The 24,306-nt window shown below is 30.6% G+C and overlaps 8 protein-coding genes across 8 annotated transcripts; 4 read left to right on the top strand and 4 right to left on the bottom strand.

The window, feature by feature from the left end:
- Positions 1–68: 68 nt before the first annotated feature.
- Positions 69–695, bottom strand: FG386_003273 (uncharacterized protein; the record flags this gene model as incomplete). Its single annotated transcript, XM_067342501.1, has 1 exon — positions 69–695. The coding sequence occupies one exon, from the start codon at positions 693–695 to the stop codon at positions 69–71; it is 627 nt and encodes a 208-aa protein (XP_067198442.1).
- Positions 696–1,575: 880 nt separating this feature from the next.
- FG386_003272 (heat shock protein HSP70) lies at positions 1,576–3,627 on the top strand (the record flags this gene model as incomplete). Its single annotated transcript, XM_067342500.1, has 1 exon — positions 1,576–3,627. The coding sequence occupies one exon, from the start codon at positions 1,576–1,578 to the stop codon at positions 3,625–3,627; it is 2,052 nt and encodes a 683-aa protein (XP_067198441.1).
- Positions 3,628–4,533: 906 nt separating this feature from the next.
- Positions 4,534–9,879, top strand: FG386_003271 (uncharacterized protein; the record flags this gene model as incomplete). The annotated part of the gene is made up of 1 exon (XM_067342499.1): positions 4,534–9,879. The coding sequence occupies one exon, from the start codon at positions 4,534–4,536 to the stop codon at positions 9,877–9,879; it is 5,346 nt and encodes a 1,781-aa protein (XP_067198440.1).
- Positions 9,880–10,560: 681 nt separating this feature from the next.
- Positions 10,561–11,736, top strand: FG386_003270 (uncharacterized protein; the record flags this gene model as incomplete). Its single annotated transcript, XM_067342498.1, has 1 exon — positions 10,561–11,736. The coding sequence occupies one exon, from the start codon at positions 10,561–10,563 to the stop codon at positions 11,734–11,736; it is 1,176 nt and encodes a 391-aa protein (XP_067198439.1).
- Positions 11,737–12,074: 338 nt separating this feature from the next.
- FG386_003268 (uncharacterized protein) lies at positions 12,075–16,802 on the bottom strand (the record flags this gene model as incomplete). The annotated part of the gene is made up of 1 exon (XM_067342496.1): positions 12,075–16,802. One exon carries the CDS (start codon positions 16,800–16,802, stop codon positions 12,075–12,077), a length of 4,728 nt encoding a protein of 1,575 aa, XP_067198437.1.
- A 568-nt stretch (positions 16,803–17,370) lies between these two features.
- Positions 17,371–17,857, bottom strand: FG386_003267 (replication protein A3; the record flags this gene model as incomplete). The annotated part of the gene is made up of 3 exons (XM_067342495.1): positions 17,371–17,689; positions 17,732–17,773; positions 17,832–17,857. 3 exons carry the CDS (start codon positions 17,855–17,857, stop codon positions 17,371–17,373), a joined length of 387 nt encoding a protein of 128 aa, XP_067198436.1.
- A 509-nt stretch (positions 17,858–18,366) lies between these two features.
- Positions 18,367–22,101, top strand: FG386_003266 (uncharacterized protein; the record flags this gene model as incomplete). Its single annotated transcript, XM_067342494.1, has 1 exon — positions 18,367–22,101. The coding sequence occupies one exon, from the start codon at positions 18,367–18,369 to the stop codon at positions 22,099–22,101; it is 3,735 nt and encodes a 1,244-aa protein (XP_067198435.1).
- A 104-nt stretch (positions 22,102–22,205) lies between these two features.
- On the bottom strand, positions 22,206–24,212 carry FG386_003265 (Dbp9p; the record flags this gene model as incomplete). Its single annotated transcript, XM_067342493.1, has 1 exon — positions 22,206–24,212. The coding sequence occupies one exon, from the start codon at positions 24,210–24,212 to the stop codon at positions 22,206–22,208; it is 2,007 nt and encodes a 668-aa protein (XP_067198434.1).
- Positions 24,213–24,306: the final 94 nt, after the last annotated feature.

Genomic DNA, 24,306 nt, shown 5'->3' with positions numbered 1-24,306 from the left:
TTAGAAACATATATTTATTAACATAAAAGATTCAGTTTAAAAGCTTTAATAACATATAATTTTTGGTTTTAATTTAAAGGGACTAGATCTCTTCCCAACCGACTTCTATTTCCAATCGCTACTTTGTTTTGATACGGAAGAGGGCCAACTAAAATAGTTTTTTCAGATCTTTTATTTTCAATGCTAACTAATGATTTAGATGTTCTGTATATGTAACTATCTTCTTTTAGTGTATCTGCATTTTCAAGTATGGTCACACTCGAACTTCCCTTTATGTTTGACATACTCTTCACATTTTTACACTCTCCTGGTCTTCTGTATCTTCTAAACTCCATTTCAGATTCCATTGGAATCTCTTTTTCCAAACATTTTCTTGGCTCCGCATACTCTTCCATTACAGAGTAACCACCACCTGGACCCATCCATACTGTCTTATACTTTATTCTGTCATTTAATGTCATTTTTGAACACTCAGTTCCATTCTCTGTATTCTCAATGGATTCAATAGAATCCATATTTTCTATTCTTTTGTCTATATCGTTTCTCCTTTTTTTTATTTGTACCCTTATTAAACTTGGAAATTCCTTGCTTTCTCTTTTTGTCAACACTCTTTCTAACTCTTCTCCCTTATTATTTGATGGAATAAGCAGCACATTAGTAAAACTAGAACTACTGTTTCTATAATACATCTTCATTTTGATTTCCTTCCAAATACTAAATACCTAAATTCTAAATCTATATTTATTTCTTAATACTTAAAATAGTAATTAAGAACCTAAATTTACTGACGCCTAAATTAGTTATTTGGAAAAAACAAGAATAGTAATTTCATAATTTTCTAAAAGCCCTAACCCCATACATTATAAAAATGAAATATTTTATTGTCATTTTAGTTCATTTAAATCTAGAAAAAAAAAAGAGAAACTCAATTATAAAAATATGAATTAGTGCATAATATCCGCCTAATCAAATCAAAATGAAATTAATCATAATAACTTAGTAACAAACAGTTTATTTAGTTTAAAGGTATTGCCTTTCCAACTTCACAAAGGCACGTACTGCAAAAATTTCTACTTTATAAAACAAAAATGAGTAGTTATCACATCATGATTCAAATAAGATCAACATTAGCGCAATAAACACACATAAATCTTGTATTGTTGTTCTAATAATCTCACTTAAACCTACACCCATACTACAAACATTTAAATTGCATTCACATAATTATTTCTTTAATAGAGGTGGCGCCACCTTTTACTATAACTGTCAAATGTTAATATTTTGACGTGTAAATTTAAACAATGTTTTATGATTCGAATTTGTTTTGTTTTTATAAATTAAAAGAAAAAAATAATTAGAAAAAGTTGAATATTCGGATTTTTGTTTTATTTAATAGTTTAATTAATTTCCTTATATTATTTCTAAATTAAGAACTTAATGAATATTAATTAGAAGTGTAAAATAGAACAATACACTGGCACTATTGGTTAACATAGTGTTTCTTTTTCAATTGTATTTGTAATTAATTAAAAAGATTCTCTTTCCTTGTACCTAAAATCATAAGGAGCAACAATAATGTTTTCTTTGGTGTGTAAAAATACAATAAAAAATGGAGGGTTGGTCAAACTTTCAAATATTGGACTCAAAATGTTAACTAGAGCATTGCCAGTACTAACAACACGTTATATGAGTTCAGAATGTAATAGAAAGAAGAATGAAAAAAGGGTTACAGGTGATGTAATAGGTATAGATTTGGGAACAACAAATTCTTGTACAGCAATATTGGAAGGTACGAAAACAAAGGTATTAGAAAACTCTGAAGGTATGAGAACTACTCCTTCTGTAGTAGCATTTACAGAAGATGGTCAAAGATTAGTTGGAGAGACAGCCAAGAGACAGGCAATAACAAATCCAGAAAATACGGTTTATGCAACAAAGAGGCTTATTGGAAGAAGATATGACGAAGATGCAATAAAAAAAGAAAAAGAAATATTGCCATATAGGATAGTAAAATCAGATAATGGAGATGCCTGGGTGGAAGCAGGAGGTGAGAAATACAGTCCTAGTCAAATAGGTGCATTTGTTTTGGAAAAAATGAGAGAAACTGCGGAGTCTTATTTGGGCAGGCCTGTTAAAAATGCAGTTATTACAGTTCCTGCATATTTCAATGACTCGCAAAGACAAGCAACCAAAGATGCAGGGTCAATAGCAGGTCTGAACGTAATGAGAATTATAAATGAACCTACAGCTGCGGCCTTGGCTTATGGAATGGAAAAAGCAGACGGGAAGACAATAGCAGTTTATGATTTGGGTGGTGGTACGTTTGATATTTCAATATTGGAGATATTAGGCGGAGTTTTTGAAGTAAAATCAACTAATGGTAATACATCACTGGGAGGAGAGGATTTTGATCAAAGAATACTGAATTACCTAATAAAAGAATTTAAAAGAACAAATGGTATAGATTTAAGTAAAGATAAGTTGGCATTGCAAAGATTAAGAGAAGCTTCTGAAGTAGCCAAAAAGGAGCTTAGTAGTAAAATACAAACTGAAATAAACCTTCCATTTATAACAGCTGACTTAAAAGGTCCAAAACATCTTCAAATAAAGTTAACAAGAGCAAAATATGAGGAGTTAGTTGATGACTTGTTGAAAAAAACTATTTCTCCAACAGAAAAGTGTATTAAAGATTCTGGAATACCTAAAGATAAAATAAATGAGGTCATATTAGTTGGTGGTATGACTAGAATGCCAAAAGTTATTGAAACAGTTAAGAATATATTTGGAAAAGAACCCTCGAAAGGGGTTAATCCGGACGAGGCTGTTGCAATTGGAGCCGCTATTCAGGCTGCTGTTCTAAAGGGTGAAATTAAAGATCTATTATTACTAGATGTAACACCACTTTCACTCGGTATTGAAACACTTGGTGGAGTTTTTACACGTCTTATTAACAGGAACACCACCATCCCAACTAAAAAAAGTCAAGTATTCTCGACTGCTGCTGATAATCAAACTCAAGTTGGAATAAAAGTATTTCAAGGTGAAAGAGAATTTGCTGTAGATAATAAACTTCTAGGACAGTTTGAAATGATGGGAATACCTCCAGCTCCTAGAGGTGTGCCCCAAATTGAAGTCACGTTTGACATTGATGCGAATGGCATTATAAATGTTGGTGCAATAGACAAGTCCACTGGAAAAAAACAAGAAATAACTATACAGTCTTCCAGTGGCTTAAGCAAAGATGAAATTGAAAAGATGATTAAGGAAGCTGAGGAATACAGAGCTGATGATAAGGCCAAAAGGGAATTGATTGATGTTAAAAACGAAGCTGAATCTCTAATTTACAGTGTACAGAACCAACTTGATAACCTGAAAGACAAAATATCTCCAGAAGAGAAAAACAATATTGATAAAATAATCGCCGAAATAAATAGTAATTTAGAATCTTCAGGAAAATCTGGCAATATTGAGAGTGATATTCAAATTCTTAAACAAAATATTAAAAATCTTCAACAAGAATCTTGGAATGTCTCCCAAAAAGCTTACAACAATAATAATACTATTAACAATGATAACAAAAACTCTCAAAGTGATGTTGAAACTGATAATAATAACTCTGATGACTGAATTTTAAGTTTTTGATTTAAAATGATTAAGATAAAATTTTATTTCCTTCATATTAATGTAGTAGCATGTTTTTTTTTGTTATTTATATCACATTTACTATCTAAATATTTAGTATTCGATATAAATGCTCAAATTATGTGTCATATTTAATTTTGTCTTTAATCAACTCCTTTTCCGCCTTTTTTTTTGTTTCTAATCCTCTTTCTTTGCCTAATTAATATACATCTCTTAATTTTGAGGTTAATTTATCTTTTTATATAGGTTATATATGGTAAAGAATGTTCACAAAAACTGCATGCATGCACATAATAATGTATTTTAAAGTAAAAATTAATATCGCAATACATGCAAAAATTCGAGCACAAATACATCATTTTATAAATATTTAATTATTCATAATGTAAAGTCTTAAATGTAAAAAGTGATATTATGATTTATAACGACAAAATATCTAGGGCAAATTATTAAGAAATTTTTTATTAGAGATGTAAATATAGTGTATTATTTGTTTAAGTTATTTTTATTATTTGTGTTGATTTATTTATTTATCAGTCTTACTATTTAATATAATCTTCAATTTCTTTTTGCTTATTCTATTATTTGGTAACTATTAAATCGAAAGTAAATTAATTTGGTTATTTATTATTTAAATTAGGCGAATGGATTATTCATGAATTCAAAAGCTAAATAGAACCCTTTAACAAGATTGGATCATTAAGCATTAATTGGTTAAATGTTATATCTTTTTTATGATAAATTCCAATAAATAAAAAATTTAGAAATAGATTTGATTTTATATTTATTTTCTGAATATAATGTAAAAGAATTCATTCAAATTTTACTGAATAATAAATTGAGAATAGAATATATAATCCGAACAGAAAAAAATTATTTAAATAGAGCAAAATGATTGGATTTAAATTTTTTATTAAGTTATTATCTTTTATTTTATCGTCAGAATATATTTTTTCAGAATTGATTCATTCAACAGAATATGGGAATGGAATAATTCCAACCGTGGAGAATGATCTAGTGGAGGCTAAAATAATTGAAAGTTTGTCTGATAGTAAAATTTTGTCTAGGACATTGCAGAATATAGAAGATAGCTCAAACAACAACAATGTAACAGATGATCAAGGATGCATACTGTACTTATATACACAAAATTCAATAGTTCCAACAGAAATTGTGGATACATCTACAATTTGTCCAGAAGTAGGAAATAGGGGTTATCTATTACAAAGTGAGGAAGGATTCGGGCCTTCAAACGCAATAGTTGAAATATCACCTGTCGTACAAGATTATAATTGTCTAAAGAGATCTAATTGCATAGTTGCGATTTCTGGAGTTGGATTAACTCAGGAAGATTCATTATTTTTGGTTAAAAATGAAGGTGATAATTCAGGAAATATTAATGATTTTAAACTGAAAAACATATTAACGAATCAATATTTAAACAAATGTCCACCAAACGATTCAGGAATAGGACCATTTAAAGGAATAAAATCTTACGAAACATCAGAATTAGTAATTGGAGATAGTATGCAAAAATCACCTCAAAAGCAGGTAACGGTTTTGTTTAACCTTTCAGGAATAAAAGAAGGAGCTAATAGTTATACAATATGTTATTCACCAGCAAAAAGTAGAATGTACAGGGAAACAAAAGATTTTAAGCTTCATTTTTATTCTGCAGGATTACTAAATATAAGCGAAAATGTTTCCTTTAATTGTAATTTTGAGGTTCAGGGCTACTTGGGATGCGGTTTCAGTTCTTTATTGGATTATCAGACAAAAACTAAATTTGACATTGGAGTAGGAGATGAAGTAGTTGTTGGTTCCAGACCGGAAAGTGACACAACTACTGGAATCAAAGGTGAAGGCCACTTCATCTTTTTCAGAGCACCTGGATATATGCCAGGGGCAACAGCTTTGTTGTTGGGGAACCCAAGGGTATATTCGTTTGGAAGTCATTGTTTGACCTTAAGATATTTTATGGCAGGGGCAGATGCAAATGTTCTTAGAATATATATGGCATCTGGCTTATTAAATTCGATTCAGTTAAATTCAAAAGGTCTGCCTCCAAAAGGAAACGAGTCAAAGCCAATATTGCATTATGGCAGACCAAATTGGTTAGTAGTTGGACAGCAAGGCCCATCGTGGGAGTATGGAGGTTTTGAATTTTACTCAGATGGTATAACTCCTTTAAGGATGATAATAGAAGGTGTAGGAGGACGCTCAGAAGATAGTCTAATAGCAATAGACGATATTCAAGTTCGATCAGGACATTGTTCAAACGAAGTTTTGAGATCATCTGAAAGAGGTGATCACAGGTGTGTTTGGGGAGAAGTAAGGCTAGTAAGCAGTAACTTTACAACAGAAAAATCTTGGGAAATAGAGGGTGCGTTGGGTTGTAGTGGTAGAACATATTCATTCACTAATATCCAATTAAATCCAGAGATAGTCACAAGCACCGATTGGATACCATGTTGTTTACCAGGATATGGTAACTATACAGTAAATTTACACGATAGCTATGGAGATGGGTGGAATGAAGGTAGTTATCTAGAATTTAGATTTTTTGACGAAATAATAACTGTAGGTAAAGATTTTAAAAATGGAAAACTCCAGAAAACAGAATTAAGTATTGGCTCAATACATATTGATAAAATATATGCCAATGAAAATTCTATAAATGTGACAATTAGATCTAATAAAGATAATATAATAGTCTGGTGTGGTGTTAGAAAAGCAGGTAATATAACACCTTCTGTATCCTTGATAAAGAAATATGGTCAAAAAAGCAATAAAACACTAAAATTAAAAGAGAATTACTCATTCGAGTTTTTATCAACATCAAAAGGCGATATAAAACCCAATACAGAATATGACTTGTACTGTTTTTCAGAGGATATCAAAAAAGTTATAGGGAATGAACGTGATTCAAATTCATCTAGTTCTTATATAGACATTATTAACAAGAATAATAGATTAAGCACAAGTTTTAACGATAACTTGTCAATTGAATATTCAAGAATAAGAGTGACAACGGATTCAAAGAATCCAAGTTTAGAAATAAGTCAATACAAAACAATGGAGGAGAGCATAGAAATTACCTTAAGAATAAACGAACCTGGTATAATATGGTGTATGGCCGATAATAAAAACAACTTTGGTACGATAAGGAACAGCATTACTGCTAATCAAGAAAGAAACAATAACAGCGATCATTTGAATTTAGTAAAATTAATAAAAAGTAGTGGAATAGAGAAGGCAGTACCAATGAATGAAGTCAATTCAGACATAAAAATGGTAATTAGAAATTTAATACCATCAACACAATATGATATCGTCTGTATAGGAGAAGATTTAGCATTACCAAGAGCAAATAGAATAAGCATAGAGGAAGTAGCAAGAAGCTTAACTAAAAGAGTAACGACAAAAGACAGAGTTCCAAAAATAGAGATAATCAGGGTAATACCTGAACTTGGAAGATTTACAGTAACAGTGAAAAGCGATACACCATCAAAAGTAACATGTGTGGCAACATTGCCTGAAGGAATGTATCCTGCTCCAAGTGAAATAGAAAAGTACGGTAGAGAAACGGAAATAAATGATACAAAGGAAGAGAAGTCAGTAATATTGAATGGAATCGAAGGAAATCAAAAGTATATGATATATTGTATGGCAAAAAGCAGAACAGGATTGGTAATGTCAATAACTGATATATGGGCGACAGTACAGGATGTATCATCTTTTGGCCGTTTTTGTGATATACCTTCATATCCATCAGATGTGGAAGATGGAAGTGAGACTCCATTTGACCCTTTAACATATTTAGAAGAGATGAAGGTTAGAAGTTACTTTGACTCTGTTAAAGAAAGCTATGGTTCAAAGGGGCCGTATAGAATAACGTTATTTGTAAACAAAACAGAGGCGTATGAATACTTGGATGCATTAGAAATGTATAAGCGTAATCCAAACATATATCCAGAACCGACTCCACCGGAAAGATATGCAAGAGTTAGATTTGGTTCATGTAATGACACAGAGAATACGATTAATCCACTCGGAGAAAATGGTTTATATCATCAATGGAAAGTAGGTCCAATATTTTTAACAGAAAAAGAAAAAGAGAATGTAGGGGTATGGAATAATATAAGTGTTAATTCAGAAAATAACAGTACATTTGACGAGGCAAAAATGAATATAAAAAGAATGAGTCACACAGCGATATCGACTCCAAGACCAGTAGAATGTGATGGCTGGAATCCAACAGGGCCATTTGGAAGGAGACTTTCTCAGATAATATTAAATAATGATGTGATTTTAAGGAATAAAGCAGGTTCAGAAAGAATTCAAAAGCTGGGAGAATTGTTGGAGCAAAATAGTTTAGATAAAATAGTATTTGAAACATGTGGTAACTATTTACCTAAAGATCAGGTATTGGAGAAAAAATATGTTAGATTGGGCCCTATAGTATACCAGCCACATATTAATAAGGAAGATCATAACAAAAAAAAGACAGATGAAGATCATGACGAAGATTACGGTGAAGACAGTCAGGAACCGAAACTTTGGATAGGATTGAGAACAACTGATGGTACGCAATGTCCAATATTTTTTGAATTAAAAGCACCATATACGACAATAGAAAGTATTAGAAATGGTAAAGCCAAGATAGAATTTGATAGAATGCATCAAATGTTGGTAAATAAGATTTGGTACGATGGCACGCCTTTCAATGACTTAAGCAGTTTAGTTTTTTCATATAACAAAGCGAAAAATGAGGATAACGAAAACATTAAATTTAGTAATGGAGTAGGTAAGACATTAAATTTGTTAAATCCGAAGATATTACAGGAAAGAAGAGTACAACAAGAGAAGGAAATGAATGAATTGAGAATAAGGAAATTGCAGTACTTGGAAATGTTTAGCAGAGGTGGCTTGGAAACGAGGGCGAAACCAGAACACTGTGAGCCAGGAGGGAGAAGATTTCAAATATTTAAGTCTCCAAATAGAGAAGCATATACAATAAATTGGATAGGTTGGGAATTAACTCTGACAAATGACAGGGATAGTGGATTTAAGATATGGAATTTAACTTTTTTAGGTAGAAGAGTGGCATTTGAGATATCAATGGTAGATGCAATGGCACATTACACTGTATTTGAAAGGCAATGGTTCTTTTTAGATAGTTGGTATGGAGGTTTAGGAACAGCTGCAAGGAGAGTACATCCGGGTATAGAGTGTGCAAATACAGCTCAAACAATATTTTGGGATAATAGTGCATGTGTATTTGAACAAGATACAGGCAGACCAATAAGATCACATTGGAAATCAGGTGGAATAAAAGACGCTGCACCATTAACTACATTAGTGATAAGGCAAATAATAACTGTATCAAATTATGATTACATTGTTGATTTAATATTATATAATCAAGGTTCATTTGAAATGGGTGTCAGTTTTACAGGTGAGTTATATGCAGGATTAGAAGTGCCATATTACTCAGCAAAACAAAGAAAATATGGTACTCAAATAACTCCATCAGGACAAATGGCAGCACTACATTCACATTTTGCAGTGTGGAAGGTTGACTTTGATTTGGGTCCAGACCACACTGACAACTCTGTATCATGGGTAAAAGTGAAAAAAGATCCTGTCAAAGAAGGTCATCATATGTTGGAAAGAATAATAGCAGAAAGAGAAACAAATGCATATTCAATGTTAAATGAAACCCATCACCATCCTAAAGCCTACTTTGTAATAGACGAGAAGCTTCAAACATATGGTAATATAGGAGGTTTCATGATAAAACCAATAAAGTCAATTGCAGATTTAATGCCAGAACATGAATTATATTCAGGTCCAGCATCATGGTCAAAATACGACATAGCGTCTTCTGTATTTAAATATTCCGAATTGGATGCAGATTTACCGAGAGACAATAAATTTGCATCAAAACCGGCTGTCAGATTTGATTCATTTATAATGGATGATGAAATAATAAGACATAGAGATGTAGTTACATGGGTAACCTCTGGAATATGGCATATACCAACATTGGAAGACGTGCCACAAACAACTGCACTAGGCAACACTCTTGGGTGGTATGCAAGGCCATTTAACTGGTGGCCTATGGATCCAAGTATAACATTACATAATGCAGTTAAAGGCGATTATACAGAACCAGGAACATGTGCTTTGCAAAGAAAAGGTAACTTATTGCAAGTAATAAAAGTTGTTGAGTGAGTATATATCAGATTTTAGGTAAGTTTAGGTAAGTTAGAAAACAAATATGTTCAGTTTAATCTGCATTTTTTTTTGGAACTGGTGGTTATTGCGAGAAATTTGAAGAATGGAAGTACTAAGTGGAAACAATTCTTTGGTACAAATGTTGAATACTAAATTTTTTTGAACTAAAATAGGTGAAAATACAGAGTATAAATTATACTTTTAGAGTTAATATCAAAAACAGTTTAAGTTTATAACCGGTACAAAATAAACTATTCGTGTTTTGGCTCCATTTTTTAAATATATAAGCTTAAATTTGGATATTAAGTTTGAAAATACATATGCATATACATATATATATATATATATATATATATATATATATATATATATTAATGGATACAACTAAATTTAAATTGCTGTTGAAGCTTAGAGAATAATTTAGCACACATTAATAATATTAACTAATTGATTAATTAGTTAACAACAATAAGATAAATAAATATATATGTTTGTTTAATTTTTGCACATAATAAGAACTATCAAACACTGTAATTGTTGTAACTTTTGTTTTTTTATCTTTCAAAAATAAGTTATTATATACTATATATATATTTAATTTCGGTACTTACATTCATTTTGGATTTTTATAAAAAAGACGATTTGAATGAAGGCGTTAACGAAAAGAGTACTAGTAAGATGGCAAGTGAAACAAAAAATGATGGTAAAGAGGAGTTAAAAAGGAGGAAATCTACTAGTACGGTTGTAGTAGATGATGAATGCAATTCGAGGGCAAACAAAGACCATAACGATGAAAATATGTCACTATTAACTAAGTATACTGAAAACAAAAATATTTGTTGCGATAAGAATAGAGCTTCTGAAGTTGTATATAGAATAAAAATAAATGGCGTGTATCCCGATTTGAACTTCGAAGATGTAAATGACAAAAACACTAATTTAAATGCAGGTGGGAATGAAAGCAGCAATCGAAGTTGTGATGCTGATAATAGAAGTGATAAAACAAGACTGTTAGATGAAATAAAAAAAGATGCATTAAGTTCATTTCTGAGTATTAAATTTGATTTGATGGAACAATACTTGGAAATACGAGATCAATTATTAAAAGGTCAAAGAGGCATAAGAGTGATTTCAATGATAGCGACAATAAATATATTACTCATGGGTATTTTAAACATATTAGTAGGAATTGTTTCATTCAATTTTTTAACATTGTTCACATCTACATACATAACGCTGATTTCGACTGTAATATTATTGCAGGAAATATCTAGGAAAAGAAGAATATCAAGAATCCAAATACTATTGAGAACATGGTTCAAATTCATAGAGCTTTCAACAGGAAGAGGAATGGTACAGGTATTGCTTTCAACATTGACATTTGGATTAACGAATTCAATATATATATCACTGATATCCTTATTTGTCGGATTTGTTGGTTTGTTAAATATTTCGTTTGGAGTTCTAGCAGCACGGAAGATGGGTAAAATAGTAAATTTGATGAGATATTATGGCAGCCAAGATATGGAAAATTTTAAATTACTAGACAGCACCGATGGAAACGTTAAAATAGACATTGACAACATTCCGAGTTTTAATAAAGAAAATGACCCTGAATATAAATTAAAAATGATTCATCGTCTCTTTGATTTACTGGATGAGGATGGCAACGGTTACGTTGATAAAGAAGAATTTACACGTGGATTCTCAAGTTTGAGGTTTCCCTTTAAGTTTTCAAAAAATGAAATAGATATTATATTTGAAAATCTTGACTGTGATCAAAATGGTCAGGTATCCGTTAAAGAGTTTGAATATTGGTTTATTTCAAACAAATGTCCGTATTTTGTTCTTTAATATAGGACTAAATGGGGAAGTTAGAGAGAATGATCTGATTGTTTGGTGCACTAAACTGCATAATTTATTTACTCGTCGAAATAAATTTAGTGAAATAAAAAATCGAGTTACCCTTGTAAACCCCTATATATGATGCATAAATGCTTTATTATTCCATAAGGTACAATTACAGGAAATAAAGTTTTGTGGATAAAATGGGAAGTAACAGAAAATTTTGGTATTTGCTTGAACAATGGAATACAAAGGTTTTACATTGAGTTTAAAGAGGGTAAATATCAAAAGTTAGTTGCATTGCATTGCAATCCTATTTTAATTTCCTAGTTAACAAACTGTTAATTTTACATATAATTCAACATTCCTGTTATATCTAGTTCCTGATTCCAGATATTTTTGACGAGAATTTCTAGTTTCTTATCGCTAGAAATAACGTAGTTGTTTTTCGATTCTTGTTCTGAAATAAGAAGTTCCCTTAAAGGCTCCTCATTTACTCTTGCGTTTACTTGGTATATTCCATCTCTGTGTTTGATTGAATTTTCATTCGTGAAGTTTTCCTTCAAAATTCCAATTCCAATATTAGAAATTACCGGTTTGAACACATGAGAAAATAAAGTTATATGTAAATTGCCATATTGTCTGATAGGCAAAGGGAAGGCTGATTTGAAGTCCTTATAATTAAAGTGCGTGAACTTTGTTTCACCATCGACTAATTTAGCATTCTTATTTCTTTTGTTTCCACTACTTTTCGATTCATTCTTACCATCAATTTTTACGCTCAAATCGTACTTCTTCTCATTTGAAATTATTTGAAGCAGTTTTGATTTAGAATTAACGGCCAAAAAGGCCAGTTTCCAAGGATGTATGTAAACCAAATAAGTCCCTTGGAAGGAGTATATTTTTCCCATATATGGCTTTGATATAGCAACTGCAAGATCTGATATTCTTTCTTTGTCAAACTCTGTTTCTATTTCTGAAGCTGAGTTATCAGCGTATTTCTCACAATGCTGTCTATTCTTAAGATTTTTCCCAGTGTAGTTATCCTTTTGAGAAAAGAAATGACATGAAATGTGTTTTTTGCTTTTAGAAATTTCAGGTAATTCAATTTTCCTCTCAGTATTATTCCTAGTTGAGTGACCGTTAATATTAATTATTTCGTTAAGCAAATCTGAAAATTGGGTTTTGTTTTTACTCCACAATTCCAAAATCTTATGCTCACTTTCTTTGTTTTCTTCAAATGTAATTGCTGTGAGATTAAATTTACTTCTAATTTCGGATACATATTTTCTTATTTGACTTTGAGAAAAGTAACCAGATTTATTAATTTCTAGATTTAGGCTCTCATTTTCCAAATAATTAATGTGATTCTCCGAATGGTGAATTTTAGGTTTTGTTTCTTTTACAATTTTAGACAAATTTTCAGAAAACTCTTTGACAACTTCTTTTAAACCATTTTCCTCGTTAATTTTTAACATGGAAAGGAGATTATTAAGTCTAATAAGCAATTCAGTCAAAGTATTGTCTTTAGATTCAATATCAAATGGCTTGATGCTAGATATTATTTCTTCAATTCTATTATAAATATCATCCAACAGAATTTGAACATCTGGATCCAAGTTATCAAATGAGAAATCTTTATCGTTTTGTAGTGAAATAAAACCATCAAACCCTAAATTTTCAACAAGTTCTTGAGATAAATGCAATTTTAAGTTTTTAAAGGTTGATTTGTCCTTGCAACCAGAAGCTACCTTAATTGGGGTTGAGTATACCTTCAAAAAACTAAGCAATACAACCAGGGACCTAATCGTTAAACCACTGAGAGTACTGTGATCTATTCTTTTTGAGAGTCTGATAATGCATCTCATAACGTCATCTTTGCTCCAAACGTAGTGCCAATCCCTTTCTTTGAGACCACTGTCCCCAAAAGCTCTCGTTAGTGTTTGTGTTGTAAGCAAAATAACTCTGTATAGTATTCCAGAATCAATGTTAAATAATATACCAAAATTTTTATTTAGCTCAACTATGTTTTTAGTAGTATTGTTTTTATCAATCAATAAAAGCATTTTCAAATTTTTATCTCCTTGATAAGCACCAAATAACTCCCTTAACCATTTAGGAGCGTGATCAATATTTTCCAACAGTTTACTTATAATGCCGGTCTTTAATATTTTCTTACCATTCTCATTCGTAATTCCATTTGTCAAATACAAGCACTGTTTGATCACGTAGTTTACTATAAATTTCATCGAATCATTTCCTGCTTTCAACTCTTTCATCCACTTTTTAGGACCATATATGTCGAAACCTTCTCCACCCCTATTACAGATTAGATCATCATATTGGCCTTTATTTAGTGACTTGTCTGAATTCATGAAATTAACAGAATGATTATTCCATTTGTCTCCCTTAAAAACTCTATTTATGCATCCGTCACTCGAAACATAAAATATAATATCGAATTCAGTATTGCGCTTCTTTTCTGAATTTACCATTATTGAGTAGACCATTTCTCCATTGGGATTTATTTTATTCTCAAATTCACCTGATGTTAGAAAAGTTTCGCAGTAACTGCAGTCCTCTTCCAATGATTTGTCCTTGAGGTAATTTCGAAGTATAGAACTTTTACCTGATCCTGGAAGTCCAGATAACAAAACCACTGTGCATTCTAGTTTATTTTCATCTTCATTTTCCACAGGCAAAAGTGAATCCTTTATTTTAAGCAAATCTTCCTCTACACCGTAATAGTAGAATGCTTTTAAAACATAGTCTATATCCTCCAATGCAACCAAACTATAAGCCAAGTGTTCAAAGTCTTTTTTGTTCAATACGTACCCTTTCGGCAACGAAGAAAACACATTGCTACTTTCCTTTTTCCACGGCAAATATCTACTGAAATTTTGTAGTCTAAATATAACCCTTTTATTATGTGTACTTATCTCCTCTTGAGTCCCTTCTTTCTCCACTTCACGATCTATTTTCATGTTGATTTCGTCTAAAAAGTCACTCATTGCGTTGTAAATGCGATCAAATTTACAAGCCATAACGCTAATACTAGATCTAACATACCTCACTTGGGTACTATTAACTTCCTCTTCATTGCATGTCGTAGAGGAGTCTTCTTTCACAACTTCATAGCTTAATTTGTAGTTCAAAACAGAAGGATCGTCTACAAATGAATCGCCCGTGTTTCTATTGTGTCTAATATTTACGTAAATCTTGTTATTGTCTTTAATTTTACTAGAGTCAAACTCCACACCAGAATTCGCATTCGTGGAGTTTCCACTACCTGTTAAGAAACACTGGTCTTCACAAAGGATAAGAACCTCCTGTGAGATAGACAAGTCCATTGAAATATAATATTTAATCTCTTCCCATGTTAATATAAAGGGAGGCAAAGTCAGTTCAACGGTTGTATTACTCAGAAAATCGTTAGATAAATTTGGACAAATAGGTCCAGTTGTCGGAGCTGCCGGTAAGATTGATTCCTGTTGGTTGACTTGAGAAATGAAGTTAATGTAATGATCGAAAAAGTTTCTTCCTGCTTCTGTGAAATCCAACTTGCCTTTCGAATTCAAGTGAATAAAAACAATAAACGACGATAAATAAATAGCAGAGTCTTGGAAAAAAATTTTGTATTTTTGAACAAAATTTACCAAGTAAGTTGTTACCTTTTCTTTTATAGCCTCGTACTCATTCTTTTTGTACTGAGAAAGAATTTTTGCATTTGCTTTATTCAAATTTCGAATAAACAATTCTGATGATATTGGAAGTCTTAAAAATAAGAAGTTATATATTGGTTTCCAATACTGTTTCAATATTTCGGTTTTGAGAGAATCATCCAGATCAGGTTGGTTAATTAAGTTTCTTTTATCGTCTTTTAATAGAATTTTAAAATCCAAAGTTAATATATGCTTCAATTTCTCTCTCAAACTCCTTAAAGTTGAGTAAATAACTGTTTTTACTTTGAATGCGTCTAAAACAACCATATTTCTTTCCTCTTCTCTTATTATATACAACATTATTCCTTCTATTTCCTCCTCATAAAAATAAACAACAAAATACAATACACTCAAGTAGTCATTTATTTCACCCAAACTAGAAAAATTAAATTTTTCAAAAAAGGAAGAGTCAAATACTCCTCTCTCAATTACCTTGTTAGTCCCAATATTGCTTTCCAGGTAATCCGCTATGACTCTTTGTGAAGGGAGTCTCACAAAATTAACTATATTGTTTCTGAAATATGAAGGAAGAAACTCGTATAACATACTTGGAGAGTGGCAAACCTGATTCTGAGAATTCTTTGAGATTAGTCCAATAAACTTCATTTTTTCCTCTCTGTATTGATAATCAATCACATGCTGTCTGTCATTAACACAAATGAGTTCAGCCAAAAGGGTATTATCTGTCAAAATTTTTTTAATTTGAGATAGTTCATTCTCATAATTACAACCTGTTTCATCAAGTAAGCCTTCCAACAGCCTAAACCACTCTAAGCCTATGTTTTTAGCAGATATGTACCTTTTTTCATTGTAAAATTTGCTTTTCAATTCTTGTTTGTTCTTACAAAGCAATGTAACGTTTTTAGAGCCTATAATCCACTGATCAGTTGGTTCAAAGTAAGATATTTGCGAATTCTCACCATCAAGCTTCTCAGTTGCCAAAAAACTTAAGCGACTGTAGTCTCCTTTTACGGAATATTTTAATTGTCTCTCTCTTTCTTGAGGCAAGAAAGACAAATCACTAAATTTCTGGAACCCTCTTCTCAAAATCCAGACATTTAAATATTCAACATCGTATTCAAACCATCTAATGTTCTCATAATCTTTTTTCTTCAAGGGAGAAATTTTTATCCCTAGTGAAAAACCTCTCCTAACTATGTTTCTCAATTCTCTATTTTTCTCAAACAATTTGTCCTCATCACTCCTTCTACCCTTAATGCCTATATCCCATATATAATCAATTAAACTACCAGTAATTTCAGATACATCCTTTGAAACTACATGAAAAATGTGGTTGTTTGTTGAAATATAGTTTAACAAACTTATCGATAGGCCCTCTTTATTATTACACATAATTGACTATTTAACTTAAATATAAGGATATTTCTTGTTTTAATTCAAAAAACAAAGAGAAGAATAGAATTAACTCTCTGAAGTTTAAACCCTATTAAACTCAGGTATTTACAAACTATTCTTTATTATGTCAATATTTTAAATAAAAGCTATAATATTTTTTAGACCTATGAAAAACCGCTATTTATAAAGTAAATTCTTTTTAGTTGATTAGTCAAAATCTCCTCAATACATAATTACTACTAGACTAATCACACAAAATTCAAGTTTGCACCAAATTTAACAAATATTTGGTTGCTTAAATTCAAATTTAGATTTTACTGACTTCTTTTTCCTTTCATTCCCTCACTTCTTAAATATGCCTGTTTAATACAGCCCCACTAATTAACTTGATAAAAACTAATAAACAACATAATTAATTTTTTATATTAAAGAAATTCTTAGATCTTAATATAAAATTGCTTATTGAAAAACGATTGCCATGCAACTTTTCTTTAAGAATTAAAATTAGTAAAAAGCAAAAAACATTAAATGTATTTGTTACTACTTTTGACGGCAAGAAACTACTTTAATTTGAACTAGAAACAGGCTCCCAATGCTGCCTCAATTTTGGGTGAAAGGAAAGCTTAATACTTTCATTTACCAAATCCATGTTCAACGAACTGCCTAAGTCAAACATAAAATCCGTCTGTGTTAGTGATAAATCCGGCATTACCTGAGCAATTACTTCTACATATGTACTTGGTGGTGGACTCATTGTTTTGCACCTTACTGTTCCTCCATCAGGGGCTTCTAATACAGCTACTTCTCCCTCAATAAGTACAACTTTTCCCACGAATCTAACTTGTTTATTTATAAAATTAGGCAATTCCTCTCTATTGACTCTCCTAAAAATAACAAATATTGATTTGATTAGAAATAAAAGTCACAGTTCATATCTACCAGCATTTCCAGATAATAAATATATTTCCCTATATATTATGTAATAGGGATTATACAATAGTCTCTAGAGTTGATTTAACAACCTACCTTGCATTCTCAACGGAGTTCTGCATCTTGACGTAACAATACTTGATATCAATAATATTGTGACTTTTTGCAATAAAACTATTGTTAAATTTAATTTAAAAGTTTTATTTACCCCCTTCAATCCTCTCTAGAAACATTTTTCAAATAAAACTCTCTTCGATATACGTTTTTAATTTATAACTCGTTATTTGTAATACAATAACAGGGGAATGTGGGGTCGGCGCCCAGTTGATGTATAATATTACATTTTTGTCCTATATGCAGCAAAAAAAGTGAAATATTGAATTTTCGAACATAAAATAGTGCAATTTATTTAGATTGAATAACTATATTGCTGATTCAAATCCTCTCATAATTATGGCAACATGATCTTTAACTATTTTTGTCTTAAATAATATAAGTTTGGCAGTGAAGGTAAGTAGGCGGGTCAGTATCCATGAATACAAAAAATATAAAATGTCATTTTAGATAGGTTTTAATTCTTGAATATATAATTAAAAGTTAAAATTTGGAATATATAATTTTGAATGCATTAATGAGTTCTAACAATGATTTAGAAAAGTATGCAGTGATTGAAGAAGAGAATGTAGAAGATGCAATTGAGAAGTATGCTGAATATTTTGAATTAAAGAAGACGAAGCATCCTAGTTTAGGTTTTCCGAAGGCATTAACAAGGGAAAGGGGTGCTAATGATAGAAGGAGTCCAGAATCATACCCTTCACTGGATAAAGAGGTTTTTTCTTTCGATTTTGACTCCAAAGTCAGCGAAACCTCTAACAGTCCCTTTAAATTCAAGTTTACGGCTAATGATTTATTGAGGCTCCGGTGGACAAATCCATTAGGTGAGGACGAAAGCGATTTTTTGGATCAGAAAAAGACTGATGGCAATCTTCATAGTTTGAGATTTAACTTTGAGGGTTTTGTTTGTGATAATAGAGACATTGATGGAAAAAGCAAGAAAGATGAATTACATTACTACAAAGGGTTGCATCATCATTCAGAACAAGGTGATCATGAAGGCTATACAATACCAGAATTGATGCACTTGTCTAGAAGCAGTAACGTATCTCAAAGGTGCATTTCAATTAGGACATTGGGAAATATTTTTCTGAGAGTAAGACAGTATATAGTTATTGAACATGAAAAAGGAAAAATATATAACAACTATTTGTTGGGTTATTTATACGGAGTTCAAAGGTGGTATAAGTATTTGACTGAAGATTTGTCTATACAATACCTATTGCTAAATATGCTTTTTCATGATTCATTCGTTTCGAGAGCAGCCGAATATTCTGTAATTTCTCTTTGCAACTTATTCTGTGGTAGCTTTTATAATTATCACTATAATTTAACGCCGAAACAACACAAATTCAGTGTATTGTTTCTATTTCTCTCACCACCGGAGTTTGTATTTGAAATGATGAATAACACGATCGACTGCTATCCACATTACTTTAGAAACAATATAATACATCAAAACATTGACTTTGTTCGAAAATATCATGAGCATAATGGTGCTATTAACAATAATACTGATTATTTTGATCTGGAGATGGAAGAACATTTGATTAACTTTGAATTACCTGACGGGAAAAAATTAGAATTGCTTAGAGATATACTACAGGAAGTTTATCAATTTAAACCAATTAGATACGACTGTGAAATAGAGTCTCAGAGAAACTCATTTATTTATTTTTTAAATAAAATGTCTATGAATAAAACTGCTTCTCTAGATTCAAGAATATCAAGTATAAGACTCATATCGTTGTTTATTCAAAGGGGATGTATAAATGATAAAAAATTGTGTTTTGACAAACTTAATGAAATGTTTGTTTATATTGGAGATGAATTGTTTGATTTTTCTTCAACTTTGTTAGGTCTAAATGTTAATCAAAGTTACAATAAAACTTCAGATTTACTTTTGTGTTATTTTGTTTTTATAAGGACTTACATTCAAGCTCTTTACAATTCAAGAAATAATATGCAGATAAATAATGATATACATATTAGAAGAAGAGAATTATATAATTTGCTTGTTAACTCAACTCTACAGATAATCAGATCAGTTGCATTATTTGTATTAAGTTCGTCTTTGAACGAATATGAGAATGATATTTATTCATCAATAAAGCTTTCTCTGGTAGAGGGTATAAGAATTATCGGGTTGATGTTCATTAATAATATATACATTGAAGACTTGTCAATTTATTGCAAGGACTTGATACATTTTCTTACTCTATTCAGAACAGATAATCCACTAAATTCTTACATAGTTTACCATCTCTACATGCTTGGCCACTATATTATTACACATAATTCAAAAAACAATTACGTGCCTCAAGAACACCTTCAATTTATGCAGATACTGAATCAGTTTATTCCAAAATTACATAATAAATTTATTAATACCATGAAATCTGGTTATAATAATTTATTGCTCAACTTATTATTAATATCGATATCAAATTTAAGATTTTTCAGAGCAACTATTATCGGAAATACTGGGTTTGACACATTTGATGATGAAGTATTTGCTATTTTTTCAGAATATCATATCGCAATAGCAAATTATTTTTCAGATATTGAGCTAACACAATTCGATTCAAAAATCATATCAATAGAGTCTGGCTCTTTACTTGGAATTGAGTTGGGTTTAACTTCTATTGGAGATATACTTTATAATAATGAATGTTATTGCAAGTACTATTCTATTATTTTAGTTACGACTTATTTGAAGGAAGTATCAAATTCCTTGCTTTTTTATAACAAAAGCCGTTATAAAAAGGGTATTATTGAAAGTATTAACTCATCTTATGTTAATCTACTTATTGATTTTTCCCTTGAGCAGCTTTATAAATATAATACCCAAAAATATAAGAAGAGTCTTGAAGATGAGAACTTCGTTGAATTTGAAAGTAATAAATTATACAATTATGAATATAGTTACTCTGAAATTTTAAGTATTTATGACAACCAGACATTGGTTTATAACAACAAACTTTTAAAAAACTCAGAGTTAATTCAGATTTTGTCTTCAAATACCCTTTACATATTAACTCTGTGTTTGCTTGGAGATAATGACGCAAATAGTTTTGAAATTGGTTTGTATTTATCCAAAAACAAACCGTTAAATATAGAAAACAAGAATGACAACTATCACAAATTGGACACCCTAATTACAATTTTTAGGTTCAATAATTTTGACTTCAGCATTCATTTCAATGAGGTTAAGAACTTTCTTTTTTCAATCTTATTTAACTGCAAAAATATCCAGGAATATGCAGTTGCAGCGTATTGGTTATTAACTGGAGCAGGTAGAAATAAAGCAGGTTTTAGTGATTTTTACAATACTTTGATTGACGAATACTCCAAATATATAGATATAAGTTGTGGTATTCTGGTTTTTAATCCATTTATATACACTATTAACATACTATTTACATTACTTAAAGCCGAAGGTGATAAAAATTCTGTTAAAGATGCCTCTTCCGAAGTGCTTTTTGGATTATTCAAGGATATTTTCACCATAAGCTTAACAAATGAATTTAAAAATTATACTTCAAAGTACTTGTTTGAATACTCAATCAATCAATTATTAATTCTCTCAAAATCAGAGGATACTTTGAACACATATTACTTTGGTAATTTTATTCTTACTCTTCTAAAACTCTCAATTGGATTTGATAGCTGTGATTTAAATATAGACAGAGAACTTGAAGACGTCTTACTAGATTTAGCATCAAAAAAACCAACCTCAGACGAAAAAAATCAAAATGTTCAAAATATATATGACTTGGATTATTGTGAAGATAATAAATATATTGAAAAACTAATTGAAGCACTTATTACGTCCTTTTGTAATTCTAATTTGTTCTTTGAAGAAAGTATACTTAATTGCTATTATTTTTTGTTTGTATATTTACTTTGGATGTCAATTAAAAATGCTGAAATACAGCTTAGACTCCTTTCAAACGAAAGAATACTCAAGTTTCTATTGTTTCACAAAAGCATAAACATAGACATTCAACAGATAGTGAGGAGTAATTTAGGTACTAATATGGTTGAAAAAGAATCAAAAAGTGATCATATTAGTGCCAAGAAAGTGAGTGACATTATACAAAATTCCGTAAAATTATATAAATATGAGATAAATAAAAATACACTTTTGATTTTTTTTTACATTTATATGATAAATTCAAATTCATGTAATTTCTCAAATCCAGAAAAAAATATTAACTTTCTACTCCAGGAATTGAAATATGACAACTGAGATATTTATTTTAGTAAAACTAAAGTCACAACACATACAAAATACAGCCCTTATTAGCTAATTTATTTATAATAAATATAAAAGTAAACTAAATTTGTATATATTTAGCGTCTTATTCTATTTTTTCTGTATTTATTATCATCAATAAAATCCTTATATTTTTTAATGTGTTTTTTGTGTCTTAACTTCCATAGCTTACGGCCGGAAATTGCAGGAAGTTCATCAGGAACTGTGTTTCCATAGTCCTTGGGTTCCTTTTTAAGCTGAATTTTCCTGCTAAACACTCTTTTATCACAATTAGAGATGTTTCCAGAAACACTTAATGGATTGATATTGTTTTGTTTAACAAACTGAAACTCCTTTCCGCCCATTTTCTTTATGGCCTCTCTAACTTTTTCAGTCAAGGTTCCACCTTCATTACAATTTTTTTTGGTTATATTGTTAGAGTAAACATTGTCCATTGGTAAAGATAGAGACGAAAAATTTGTATTTCCATAGGACTCTAAATTAGAACTCTCTGACAAACTATTGTTTACCATGTCGTACAAATAGTCTGGTATATTTTTAATGTGCTCCCTTCCGGAATTTGCTATATTAATTGCATTCGTTATATGTTTGTGATACGACTTCAAGACACTTTTGTCACCGGGATGTTTGTTGAAGTATCCTGACTTTAATAGTCTTGTATTGTTGAGAATAAGTCCCTGTATTTCTTGTAATTTGTGTTTTTGAATATTACTCTTTGTTAGTATTCTCATACAATCTTCAATTCTATATCTAAAGCAAGAAACCTCTTCAGAGGTCAACTTTAATTTATTTAATTTTCGATTCTTATCATTTAACAATCCCTCTAAAATCTCCATTTCATTTGGGATATCCTCTTTAAAAATAGTTATTGAAACCCCAGAGGAGCCACCTCTTGCAGTTCTTCCAACTTGATGAATATAAGACTTAATATTAGAGGGGCAATCAAAGTTAAAAACCGATGCAACTTCTTTATAGTCAACGCCTCTATATGTAATTGAATCGTCACGGAATAAATTGTTAAACTTAGAATTGTCGTTCTTTTCACTTGCTGAATCACTAGTTACTAGAATATCATAGTTTCCCTGATTAAAACACTGAATTATCATCCTTCTTGTTGCTGCAGGAATAATTTGGGTTAAAACACCACAACTAATTCCAAACTTTTCCAAAAATAATTTAATAGAGTAGGCCGTATCGACTTCAGAAACGAATATTAAACATTTCCTTGGAACCACATTCATCTTCAGTAGAATGTACAACATCAACCATTTCTCAACTTCATCCTTGCAGATTGTATAGTACTCACTAAGGATTCCATCTGAAGATGAGTTTCCAGAGACGTTCCCGTCATCACTATTGATTTGTTCAATGTCGTTTTCAATGTTATTTGGTTTAATATCAATTAGTGTAGGTTTGTAAAGTAGCATTCTATTAAGAGAATCCACATCTTGAGTCAATGTAGCAGAAAGCAGTATGCATTGATACTTTTTGTCTTGTGAATTAGGTAAAAGCTCAAGAACCTTATTCATATCTTTGTCATAACCAAACGCAAACAATAAATCTGCTTCATCAACAACCAAATGTGTTATTTCTTTGAATGGTGAATAATTCAACCTTGAGTTTGAACATTTCAAAATATCACCCGGGGTCGAAATTATAATGTTGCTTTTTAAGTTGCACAGCCTAAAACTCCTTTGCTTCTGTAATAAGTTATCATTTTCATTAAATATCTTTCCTACAGAAATTGAATCTTCACAAAATAACAGAAGCTCCTCAAATACATCATAGGTCTGCATAACCAATTCTTTAGATGGTACTAAAACCAATGCATATGTATTATTTTGAAGTATTGGCATGTTTAGTAAACAGTGACATATTGGAATTGCGTAAGCCAAAGTCTTGCCAGATCCTGTAAAAGAATTTATTAGCAAATCCCTTCCTTCTATAACCTTTTCTATAACTTCAATTTGTACTTTTGTTGGCCTCGTAAAATTGCTGTTAGTTAATGACTGTACTAATCTACGGTCCAAAATCGAGCCATAAAGGTTAGAAAATGAAATCGATTCTTCACCATCCCCCTTCATGTTATTATTATTCTATATCTAAAACTATATTTTTCTCAAGAATAACCTTAAATAGGAGAATTTCTTGTTATTAAAAGAATTTCTTATTCGTTGA

The sequence above is a fragment of the Cryptosporidium ryanae genome (genome assembly GCF_009792415.1).
Source record: "Cryptosporidium ryanae isolate 45019 chromosome Unknown contig_68, whole genome shotgun sequence".
Taxonomy (NCBI): domain Eukaryota; phylum Apicomplexa; class Conoidasida; order Eucoccidiorida; family Cryptosporidiidae; genus Cryptosporidium; species Cryptosporidium ryanae.
This window is presented reverse-complemented; position numbering and strand designations above follow the sequence as displayed.